Source organism: Euleptes europaea, chromosome 20 (genome assembly GCF_029931775.1).
Source record: "Euleptes europaea isolate rEulEur1 chromosome 20, rEulEur1.hap1, whole genome shotgun sequence".
NCBI lineage: Eukaryota > Metazoa > Chordata > Lepidosauria > Squamata > Sphaerodactylidae > Euleptes > Euleptes europaea.
In genome coordinates, this window is record NC_079331.1 from 8,899,791 (window position 1) to 8,911,918 (window position 12,128).

A 12,128-nucleotide genomic window follows, 5' to 3' on the forward strand; every position below is an offset into this window, starting at 1 on the left:
GTGGGTGGGTAACAGCTGCGCAAGCTGAGGAGAAGAAGCTTCACCTTAGGACAGGTGGGGGCGAGCGCTCGCGCGCAGGCGCAGACCGGCGGCGGGTGACGTCACGGCCGGGAACCGTTCCTTCACCTGGTGCGGGCGGGCGGTTATGGCCGTTGGTCTTTTCCCGCCTTTTCCTCCCCTTTAGAGCCTCCTCCGTTGAGCGACGCGGAGGGAGCGCGGGGGGGGGGCATGGCCGATTTCCTGCCGCTGCCGGGGCCGTGCCTGCGCGAGGAGCCGCTGCCGGGGCCCGAGGCGGCCGAGGCGGAGGCCGCGCTCTCGCTCAGCCTGGCGCTGACCAAGACGCGCTCGTACGGCAGCACGGCCAGCGTGGCGGCGCCTTTGGCCGAGCGCTACCTGGAGCACCGCCTGGGGCCCGGCGACACCCTGCAGGGCATCGCGCTCAAGTACGGCGTGACGGTAGGTCCAGTCCCGCCTGGGGCGACGGGGGATTGGACAGGTTTCATACGGGGGGGCTGGCGTCTGCGGCAAAGCGCCGTGAACGCCTAGAGGTCCGGCTGGGGTTAAGAAGGGAGTCCACTCTGAGTCCCCTTTGGGGAGGGGCCGTGGCCCAGTGGTAGAGCGTCTGCTCGGAACGCAGAAGGTCCCAGGTTCAATCCCCGGCATCTCCAGTTAAAGGGACCAGGCAAGTAGGTGATGTGAAAGACCTCCGCCTGAGACCCTGGAGAGCTGCTGCCAGCACTCTTAGTAGAACAATGCTGATTGGGAAGGGTGGCTCAGTGGTAGAGCGTCTGCTCGGCACGCAGAAGGTCCCAGGTTCAGTCCCCGGCATCTCCAGTTAAAGGGACCGGGCATGTAGGTGATGGGAAAGACCCCTGCCTGACACCCCTGGAGAGCCGGGCTGTGGCTCAGTGGTAGAGCGTCTGCTCGGCATGCAGAAGGTCCCAGGTTCGACCCCTGGCATCTCTAGTTAAAGGGACTGGGCAAGTAGGTGAGGTGAAAGACCTCCGCCTGAGACCCTGGAGAGCCCTGGCTCATCTGCCTGGCATGCAGAAGGTCCCAGGTTCAATCCCCGGCCTCTCCAGTTAAAGGGACCAGGCAAGCAGGTGATGTGAAAGACCTCCACCTGAGACCCTGGAGAGCCGCCATCCATCTGAGTAGATCAATACTGACTTTGATGGACCAAGAGTCTGAATCAGTATAAGGCAGCTTCATGTGTTCATGTAATCTGTACATTTGGGGCGGGGCCGTGGCTCAGTGGTACAGCATCTGCTTGGCATGCAGTAGGTCCCGGGTTCAATCCCCGGCATCTCCAGTCAAAGGGCCTTGCAAAAAAGATGCAAAAGACTTCTGCCTGAGACCCTGGAGACCCTGCCTGAGCAGACAATGCTGACTTTGATGGACCAAAGGTCCGATTCAGCATAAGGCAGCTTCGTGTGTTCGTGTGAAGGGGGGAAAATGAATCTCCCCGGAAAGAAAGTGGATCACTTTCTGCTTCTAATGCACCTAAATATTCCATCAGGGCAATTTCACCGTAAACCATATTGTTCAATACAAACTGGTAGAAGGAGCTCAAAAGTAGGTTGTCTATAGTTCATTTTCTTAGTTTTACATTGGGTTTTAATGTTAGCTGGTTTTCTCTGTTATGTTGTGTGGGTCAATCTGATATGGATTTTTAGATGAGGTGGATCTGTACAGTGTAAAGCACTGTACTGTGTTGTATTTAAGATCCCCTCTTGCCTCCCTGGGAAGAGTGCGTCGTCTATGAACACATGAAGCTGCCTTATACCGAGTCAGACCCTTGGTCCATCAAAGTCAGCACTGTCTGCTCAGGCCGGCAGCGGCTCTCCAGGGTCTCAGGCAGGGGTCTTTCTCATCGCCTACTTGCCTGATCCCTTTAAGTGGAGATGCCGGGGTTTGAACCTGGGACCTTCTGCATGCCAAGCAGATGCTCCACAAACTGAACCACAGCCCCTCCCTATGCTTTCCTTGGAGCAACTACAGCCAGCCCCGCGGATTACGGTGTGTGTGTGTGTGTTGGGGGGGGGGGTTAGGGGCATCCAGACATGCTGAGCCTTGGCACCTCTCCTTTCTTATGTTTAGCCTGAAAAGGAGAAGACTGAGAGGTGATAACCATCTTCAAGTACTCGAAGGGCTGTCATATATAGGAGGGTGCCAAGTTGTTTTCTGTTGCCCCAGAACCAACGGGTTGAAATTAAAAGAGTTTCCGTCTAGACATCAGGAAGAATTTTCTAACAGTTAGAGCGGTTCCTCAGTGGAACAGGCTTCCTCGGGAGGCTTCCTCCTTCCCTGGAGGTTTTTGAGCAGAGACTAGATGGCCATCTGTGAGCAATGCTGATTCTATGACCTTAGGCAGGTCATGAGAGGGAGGGCACCTTGGCCATCTTCTGGGCATGGAGTATGGGTCACTAGGGGTATTGGGGGGAGGTAGTTGTGAATTTCCTGCATTGTGCAGGGGGTTGGACTAGATGACCCTGGTGGTCCCTTCCAATTCTATGACAGCAAAGCTGGACCAGCATAACTGGCATTGCCCAGTGTTCTGTAGTGGTTAAAAGTGGGAGACCCAGATTCAAATACCGTGCTCTGCCATGGAAGCTTGCTGGGTGACCTTGGGCCAGTGGCACTCTCTCGGCCTAACCTAAAAAGGAGAAGGGGAGAATGTTGCAAGCTAATTTGGGTCCCCATGGGGCAAGTGGGGTATAAATGAAGTAAGCAAATAAATAATGTAGTACAGGATGCAAACACTGTATGGGTGTCCATCCCGATTGCCTTGAAAAGTATTGAAACATGGTGGAGAGAGCATGTCTTTCTGGCTATGTGCAGAGTGCCTTTCCCTCATTGTGTGGAAACTGCAGCTCATTCCCAGGCAGCTGGAATCTGGAAGAGTGAGTAGTGCCTTCCACACAACCAATATTGCCCAAGTACAAGGTACCAGGGTGTGGTGTGAAGAGGTCCTCCTGAGAGCCGTTGCCTAGCAGAGTTGTGAGAAGAGTGCCTTTCTCTGAGCATGCTTAGAGTGGCACCCCCTCACCATAGGGAGTAACAACCACTGGTTCCTCTGGCATCAGGGGTTGAGGGGTGCGTAGGTGCTTCCAGACAGACGTGAGCCTCTTTTGCTGCAGGAACAAATACATACCCGGGCAACCAACATTGCCCAGCTGGTGGTTTCACGGGAGGAAGTGAAAGACAGTTTGTGAGGAGGAGGAGGAGTACGTTTAAGCAGCTGTCGTCCTCTCTACGCCCCCGCCTCCCCTCCAGTTACGCCGTGTTTTATTTTACCACTTTTGTTACGTGCCTGCCTTGAACTTGAATCATGTTGCAAGAAGTGAAAATGATTGGCGAGGGGATTTTAGGGCAGCCGAAGAAGTAGTGCACAATTTGGAAAAGTGCAGTGCGGGGTCTCTTGCAGTGTTGCTTAGGATCCTGGCATGCAACTCTTGGATTGCGGGTTGCCACTGGGTTGTGCCCCGGTATGCCTTGTGGCATTGCAAAGGATCCCAGAAGCATGTCTGGGATTGTTCATTCTGAGTTTGTTTGTGATCTAACGGTCTTCCCCATGTTTACTTCAAGCAGCACTAGGTGCTTCCTTCCCTCCCTGCTCTCTTGTCACCCTTTCTGATTCCCAGCTGTCAAGAGTTAATTGTAAGCTCCTTTGAGCAAGTACTAGATGTTTTTGCTTATAAAATGCTGTGAAACTTCATGTACCTTAAGTAAGCAAATAACAAACATTGCCTGTATACTGGTAAGTGCCATGTTAGAAACATCATGAATGTTGCGTGCAGTTCATCCTACGTGGTTTGCAAATGGTTATAGATCTTTGGTGTGCAAAACTAAGCTAACATAGGTGATTTGCACAGGTTGAAGCACAGTTTAAATGAGATTCTGAACCCGTGCAAAGTTATACAGGGAAGCTCTTTGCCTCACCAGTTATCACACGTGAATCACATTTTTCCCCCTTTGAGTTTAATTCAGATATCAGTGTTTGGTTTCAAGAGTTTAGGTTTCAGATTATTGAAAGATCCACACACCCTGCACTGGCTCAGCTACAATCGTTTTATGGAATATTTGTGAACATTGCAATTTAAAAAAAATTATATAAAAAGTGAGAACACAAGGCCTAAGAGGAGGAGGCTCTGTGCTGTTGGTGGAGCAGGTTTATCTGCTAAGTAAGCAGCACTAGAAAAGTGCTAGTCATGTGTTGGACTGTGGGAATGTTATGTATAGGAGTCCTATGTGAAATAGATGTGTATGTATTATGTGAGTAGTGTGAATGGAAGAGTGAGAATAGAGTAGGATTGGGCACAAAAGCAAGCATTGCTTGCACACCGACAAATATATGTGGGTTTCAATTTATATTGAATCTAATTTGCTTTGTGTCCTTTAATTCTGTAGAGAATTATTTCTGTGGCATATATCTTGTGTGTGTAAAGTGCCGTCAAGTCGCAGCCGACTTATGGCGATCCCTTTTGGGGGTTTTCATGGCAAGAGACTAGCAGAGGTGGTTTGCCAGTGCCTTCCTCTGCACAGCAACCCTGGTATTCCTTGGTGGTCTCCCATCCAAATACTAACCAGGGCTGACACTGCTTAGCTTCTGAGATCTGACGAGATCAGGCTAGCCTGGGCCACCCAGGTCAGGGCGGCATATATCTTATGCTCTGTTAAAGAAATGGCACATAGCATAAGAAGTTTTCAAATGGTCCTTATGAAGGCATAACAAACTAATTGGGCAACTGCATTTTGTTCCATTGCCTTTGTAAGTAATTTTGCATAAAGCCACATCCTTTGCTATTAAAGGAATAAGTACACGCACACACAAAACGAAGTGTGCTGCAGTGGAAGTGAAAGCTTCGCTTTCTGGAACACCCAGCACCGCAGGTTAATTCAAACTTCTGCTGTTGCAATGAACTACATAAATGTATTTCCTATTCAGATTATTGGAAGCTGTACCTGTGATAGCGCCATCCAGTTCCGTTTGTCAAGTCTCTTGTCTTTTGATACCTTGGTGATCTATTGTAGATAGGCAGAGCCAGTAAGGGTGAGGCACGCCATCACTTGTCACTCCTCAGTAGGGTGAAATCAGCTGGTGCTGTGTTGCCACTTTCTTCACTTCACTTTTACCAGATTGGCAATGAAGTAAATGTTGCATTTCTAGGTTCCTTGCTTTTCTAACCACAATTTAAAAGTAAGAAACCAGTAAAACATATGAAGCTGCCTGATACTGAATCAGACCCTTGGTCCATCAAAGTCAGTATTGTCTACTCAGATAGGCAGTGGCTCTCCGGGGTCTCAGGTAGAGGTCTTTCACATCACCTACTTGCCTAGTCCCTTTAACTGGAGATGTTGGGGATTGAACCTGGGACCTTCTGCATGCCAAGCAGATGCTCTAAAAATTTGGCCACTTCCCCTCTCCAAAGAGGGATCCAAAATCAGAATACCACAAATAGTACAAATGTACTACAAATCTTAGGTTACTCAAATTGATTACACTGGCTAGATATGCATTTAATAATCTGTGTACCTCCCATAAATTCACTGTTGAATGAATATCACTTGATTTCTTATCACCTGATTCCTTGACAATGAGTGGCAGCTGAATATTTAAGCAGGCTGAACTGGAAAATTGATTGAATTTAAGACTTCATTTGTGGTTTTAGTTCACGATGCTTTGGTTCCACATGGAAACTATTGTTTGTTATTTCAGCTGTTAAGTGGTGACTTAGATTGTGTGCGCCAGCCCTTAAAATATCGTATCTTCATGCATGGTTCTGGAGAGCAAGAGGAACAAGTGCGCCTTAGTTGCACGATAGCTGTTGGTGCATTATTTATTAAGGTGCGCTGTGCCTGCTACAGCCATCAACTTGCTAACTCATTGGGGAAACTAATACCATAGAGAAAATATTGTATTTCTTTGTTTGAACTGAACTTCTTCGGATTGCTGTCATGTTGGACAAGGTGTGCGCCTTCATTGATGAGGCAGAGGCTTTCAACAAGTAGCGCCAAATCGAAAATGCTGAATTTTCATGTCACTTCAAAAGAAAACACGTAACCTGCTCAGCTAGTGAGGGAAATGCAGTTAGCCTTGGGAACGTCTTTCTTACTGCAGTGCTTAGGTATTCACATTTCTGTAGGAGACACCTGTTTTGTCCAGCTGCAGTGACAATAACAAGCTTGTTGCTGGAGCAGTAACTAGGGTGTCATATTAACTGACTTTCTGGTTCTGTGACAGTTAATTATAACTTTTTTCTTCCACCATCATGGGAATTTTGGATTGTCGATATTTGGTGCAGTTAGAGGGAAGGGCTGTGGCTCAGTGGCAGAGCATCTGCTTGGCACGCAGAAGGTCCCAGGTTCAATCCCAGTTATCTCCAGTTAAAGGGACTAGGCAAGTAGGTGATGTGAAAGACCTCTGCCTGAGACCATGGAGAGCTGCTGTCGGTCTGAGTAGACAATACTGACTTTGATGGACCAAGGGTCTGATACAGTATAAGGCAGCTTCATGTGTAGAGCCACAACCATTCAGCTATATGCCATTGTTCTAAGATGCTATGTTTGAATTATTTGTGCAGGACTGGCATGGTAAGAAGGAAAAGACATTGCTAACATTGTGGATCTAGCTTTCTGCCCTTCACATAATCTTTCCCTTGTTATCTGAAACAGCTGTCTTCTGGCAAATGAAAGAAGGGGTACCTAAGCTGGTTACTGGACAGCCAGAGACTGGATTAGTCCTTGGAACGCCCTAATTTCCTGCCCCCTCCGTAAGATATTATTTTTAGGACAGGAATTGCACTAGATGTCCCAGAGAATGACTTAATTCTGTTAGGGTACATGATCTCTGTTACGTGCATGAGCTGAACTGAGAGGATGATTTGATATAACTCCGTTCTCAGATAGGCGATGTGCTTGTGCATCAGGAGCAATCGAGACGATAGATCACCTTCTATTATTTTGTGATCAATGGTTTGCACCCAGGGCCCTCTGGATTGCTCCTGTTCTATCAAAACATCATCTTCCTGCTGACCCCTGGGTGGTTTCAATACTGATGGGAGACTTGTACCCAGAAATAACTAGAGGTGTTGCCAAATATTTGACAATGGTACTGTCTTTAAAGACACGATAAAGTTACATGCATGAGAGAATTTACATGGCTGCCTGGTTTGATGGATGGTTGTACTGCATCATACCCAGGTTTTAATTGTAATTTATTTTTGCCATATAATTTTGCTCTCATGCAAGAAAAGTTAAAAAAGGACACCAATGTGAATATAGTTAAAAGGGACATAGAATGTCAGTCTGTTTGTTTATGGGGACATTTTCCTGTAATGCACTGAAAGAGGCACTATATTTAGAGAAGAAATTTTTGTAATGAGGAAGGATAATTGCAGAAAATTGCTGATTTATGGTCGTTATCTAGGTGTGATGAACTTGCTTGAATCAGTAGTAAATGGTATTGTATCTCTTTTCAGATGGAGCAAATAAAAAGGACAAATAAGCTGTTCACAAATGACTGCATTTTTCTGAGAAAAACGTTGAATATACCAGTTATATCTGAGAAGCCTTTGCTATTTAACGGACTGAACTGCCTGGAATCTCCTGAGAATGAAGCAATTAGCAGCCCCCCTTCCTGTGAAGACGATCCGGTGTCAGTTCAGGAAGACGACTCTTCACCCAGTCCTCAAGAACCCGACAATCTTCTTCCACCTGAAGAATTATCTGCCAAAGATTTTCTGCACAGACTAGATTTGCAGATTAAACTGTCCAAACAGGCCGCTAGGAAGCTAAAGCCTGAGGATACCAGGTATGACTTGCTTGTTTCCTCCAATTCATGATCACTAGTCAGAAGATAGCTTTGTGTTTGTTAGGAGGATAGAGAGTCCATCTGTGATTTCAGTTCTTTCCGGTTCATAAACACTTCGTGCTATGTTTTTAAAAACCAGAAATGTTTTTTCCCGTCCATGACATGTAGCAGTGTTTTGGGAGTGTTATTGATTTTTTGAATGAGCTGGCAGTATAAATTATCTGCAGCCCAGTTAGGGAAGCTTGTGGTTTTAAAGTGCCAACTGACTCATCAGGGCATGAGTGAAACTGACAGCCAGTTCCTAAGGATAGCTTCATTGGGTACTGTAGCTGAAGTGTGAGTTTTCCTGAGGAATCTCTGTCCTTTATTGAAAAGGATTCTTAGGATACTGCACTGGAGGGGGGGGGGCACAAAATTGGGTTCTTTCCTCCCCTGCTGCTCCTTCCAGAGCAATGTATTTGTTTGTTTGTCTTGTATCCCTCTCTATTTCCCTGCCAAGGCCGGGCTCAGAGCGGCTGATAGTCATAAAATATAATGCACATATATTTAAAAACATAATACATATAGATTAAAAGCTAGGTCAGCTAACGAGATTGTTAGATCAGTTGGTGCCATTATTCATCGCAAGTCCAGGGAAGAGCAATCTGGGTCCCCAGTTATAATATATAGATTGAAATTATAAAGAAAGGGGCGGGGAGGAAGGGAGGCCAACACATTCAATGCCGGAGATCTCCGGGGCAGGTAGAGCCCTTAAAGAGAAAGCCTCCCAGATGAGTATCACTGCCCCCCCCTCCCCTGGCCCATTGTCCAGGACTGATGGAGGACCGAGAAAACTGGGGGAGCAAGCTCTCTCAGGGTGAATGTCTCGCCCTCTCTCAGGTCTTGGTCACCCATGTAGTGGGTCTTACAGGGGTTAGAGGCAATCAGAGCAGCAAAGACAACAACAGTTTCTGTGGCATTGTGGGGGAAAGTGAGGCCTTCCAGAGCTGCCTGTTCCAGAGTAGTGCTGCTGGACAGAAATTGAATGCAGCACCTTACTGTCCTGCTTTTGGGCATCCTTGACATATAGTGACTCAGAACATGCAAAGGAATACTTGCAAAAAGATTGATAGTTCCGGCATGGTGTAGTGGTTAAGAGCGGGGGTTTGGAGCAGTGGACTCTGATCTTGAGAACCGGGTTTGATTCCCCACTCCTCCACATAAGTGGCAAAGGCTAATCTGGTGGACTGGGTTGGTTTCCCCACTCCTACACACGAAGCCTGTTGGGTGACCTTGGGCAAGTTACAGCTCTTAGAGCTCTTTCAGGGTGTTGAGGGGAAGGGAAGGTGATGGTAAGTTGGTTTGATTCTTCCTTAGGTGGTAGAGAAAGTCAGCATATAAAAACCAACTCTTCTTCTTATAGGTAGTATTTTCATAATTCTGCTTCCTTTTGCCTCAGCAGGGAGGACGGTGACGAAAATTCCTATGCAACCTCTTCCTATCAGCAGTAGAAGACGGCATGAAGCGCTGGAATAAAAAACAGTTCTTAAAGAACTAAATATGTCGAGATTCAAAAGCGACCCTTTTGGATTAATTTTATTATGGTGTACTTGTTACAAGTTGTGTATAGGTAATTCCACTGACTATACTTGCACTAAGTTTTTGACTGTTTGCCTTCTGCAGGTCAGTGTCCTTGTACTATACATCAGAAAGGGAAGTAAGCCTTCCAAACTAGTAATTGCCTTCATATTTTTGCTATGAAATAGTAGCACAGTAGCACCAATATATCCCAGAGACCACCCTGATGTAGAATATTTTAAGAAACAGGTGGAATGCTTAAGCGTAAGAGAGATTCAGCGTTCATGAAGAAAATCTTTATTGTGGTGCCAGCCGTGAGGCAGATTAGCTTGTTTTGCGAAAGTATCAGAGTTGATGGATGTGGCCTTGAATATTGTATGTGTGGGAATGTGCGTATATGTATATACAGATACAGAGTATATATAGAAAGCAATTTTTGTTCTCCAAAAATGAGCCCGTTTTAGCCATCTGTTTTGAGAGGGAGGAAAGGGGGTGAGGTTTTAAAGTACAGAATATTGTTTGGAAACTGAACTTTTTTAAAAACAAAGAGGAAAAACTCAGTGAAATGTATTTTCCTTTGTGTGAGGACAATGTTTGAAGCGGCTTCTTGTGTGCACACATGTGTAGCTTTCACGTAGTAAATACAAAATGCACTTTAGGTCACTGACTTATCTTTGTTATTGAGCTTGTTGTATATAGAAAGCACACTGTTGAGCGCTTTGCAGATTTCAAGACATGCTTCTTTTAGTTTCATTTGGATGTATTAAAATTGCAGAAGATATTCAAGTGTCTGCTCTTTTTTTACCATTGTAACTTTATTTGAAAGACATCAATATTAGAACCATCAGAAGAAGTCTGATGTTTTGTGCATTTTTCTTTATTCTTAAGACTTCCTGAAATACTCAGAAGATTAGAATCTTGGTTGAGACTTATCAGAAAGGCATATGAAGAGTATTTTGTAAGGGTATTCCCTTTGCGTTCACTGTAATTCATTCCATTTTATAAAAGCTTGAATGCAGTTCTATGAATTTTCTTTTTTTATATGTCTGCTCATAGCCCCAGTCTCTAGATTTACGTCTGCACGTATGGGCCACATTGAGAACCCAATATATTGATACTGCCATTGTCCAGTCTGTGGATGAAGAATATGAATTAAATTGGGGAGGGGCCGTGGCTCAGATGGTAGAGCATCTGCTTGGCAGGCAGAAGGTCCCAGGTTCAATCCCCGGCATCTCTAGTTAAAGGGACTAGGCAAGGAAGGTGATGTGAAAGACTTCTGCCTGAGACCCTGGAGAGCCACCGCCGGTCTGAGTAGACAATACTGACTTTGATGGACTAAGGGTCTGATTCAGTATAAGGCAGCTTCATGTGTTCAAATGAACAGCAGAAGACTAAACATGCGAGCTATGCTTTAAGAAACACTGTTCAATAAAAGAAACTTACAGATACCCTAGTGTTTCTTCATACCATTTTTGATTTAAAATTACCTGGGCTGAGGGATTTTGTTTATTGGGCAAAGTGACTTGCAATTAGAAAGGGGTGGGATCTACAAAAATTAAACCCAAAACTCTCAGTTGTAAAGCGCAGTTATGAATGGACATTTATTTAGTTCCAACGCTGCTGGTTCCCGCACCTGAACTTCTGTGATCTTATCTGAGTAACAATTCAGCATTCCAAGCGAGCTAACCTTGGGCTAGAAAGGCAGGCCCTTGGTAACAGAAGCACCAGCCAAAGCCCCCTTGTTGATCAGGTTAGACAGCAAGCTTGAGTCAGAAACTTTTGTAGAAGTCAGACCCTACCACTTGATGTGCTTTGACCTGTATCTGTCCAGTTATGCCTCTGGCTGAAGTGTTGTGGGTATGCAGGTTCAGCTGCTGTCTGATAAAGCTACTGTGGCTCCAGAATTTTGAGGGATGTCCTGACATAGGCACCAGCCTATAATCCTAGTAGGGTATAATTCATGCCATTGTATTCCCTATTACTATGTATAGGTGTGAAAGCTGGACATTGAAGAAAGCTGATAGGAAGAAAGTAGATTCCTTTGAAATGTGGTGTTGGAGGAGAGTGTTACGGATACCGTGGATTGCCAAAACAAATCACTGGGTTATAGATCAAATCAAGCCTGAACTGCCCCTAGAAGTTAAAATGACTAAACTGAGGCTATCATATTTTGGTCACATTATGAGAAGACAAGAGTCACTGGAAAAGACAGTCATGCTAGGAAAAGCTGAGGGTAGCAGAAAAAGGAAGACCCAATAAGAGATAGATGGTCTCAATAAAGGAAGCCACAGCCCTCGATTTGTAAGATCTGAGCAAGGCCGTTTGGGTAGGGACGAGCAGGACCTGGAGGAAATTAAAGGCTGGTGGTTATTCTCATCCAGCAAATTAAATTGGGACAGCCAGCTCTAGAGTAGCCTGTCAAAACAGATATTCCTGCAACCGGCAGAGAGAAATAAGGAGGATTTACTCTTCTCCCTGAGGTGAAGGGCATCTTGCAGATAGACGGGTGTTTCCGTTCCTTATTTCTCCTACAATAAAACCCAGGATTCATAAAGAATGGTTGTGCGTAATGTGAAAATGGGAAGAAAAAAAACCTACCTTGTGCGAAGACTGCCGCCATTTCACATGCCCGTAGCTATCGCAATCTGTTCATTGATTTTTGCGCTGGCTTCCTGGAGAAAAATGAATCTCATTCTTTGGGGCGGCATTCAATTTGGCAGCTGTGCTTGGACAAATGGAATTGCCTGCTTTGTGCATC

General features: G+C 45.8%; 1 protein-coding gene across 1 annotated transcript; it reads left to right on the top strand.

Annotated features, from left to right (window-relative positions):
- The first annotated feature begins 228 nt into the window (after nt 1-228).
- Nucleotides 229-9,583, top strand: LYSMD2 (LysM domain containing 2). Its single transcript, XM_056865868.1, has 3 exons — nt 229-456; nt 7,482-7,813; nt 9,255-9,583. The coding sequence occupies exons 1-3, from the start codon at nt 229-231 to the stop codon at nt 9,301-9,303; spliced, it is 609 nt and encodes a 202-aa protein (XP_056721846.1). The 3' UTR covers nt 9,304-9,583.
- The last annotated feature ends 2,545 nt before the right edge of the window (nt 9,584-12,128 follow it).

Excerpts from the sequence above, each read along its gene's own strand:
- LYSMD2 (XM_056865868.1), top strand. The coding sequence starts at position 229 with ATGGCCGATTTCCTGCCGCTGCCGGGGCCGTGCCTGCGCGAGGAGCCG. Across the intron at positions 457-7,481 it reads CGCTCAAGTACGGCGTGACG|ATGGAGCAAATAAAAAGGAC; the intron begins GTAGGTCCAGTC and ends ATCTCTTTTCAG. Across the intron at positions 7,814-9,254 it reads CTAAAGCCTGAGGATACCAG|GGAGGACGGTGACGAAAATT; the intron begins GTATGACTTGCT and ends TTGCCTCAGCAG.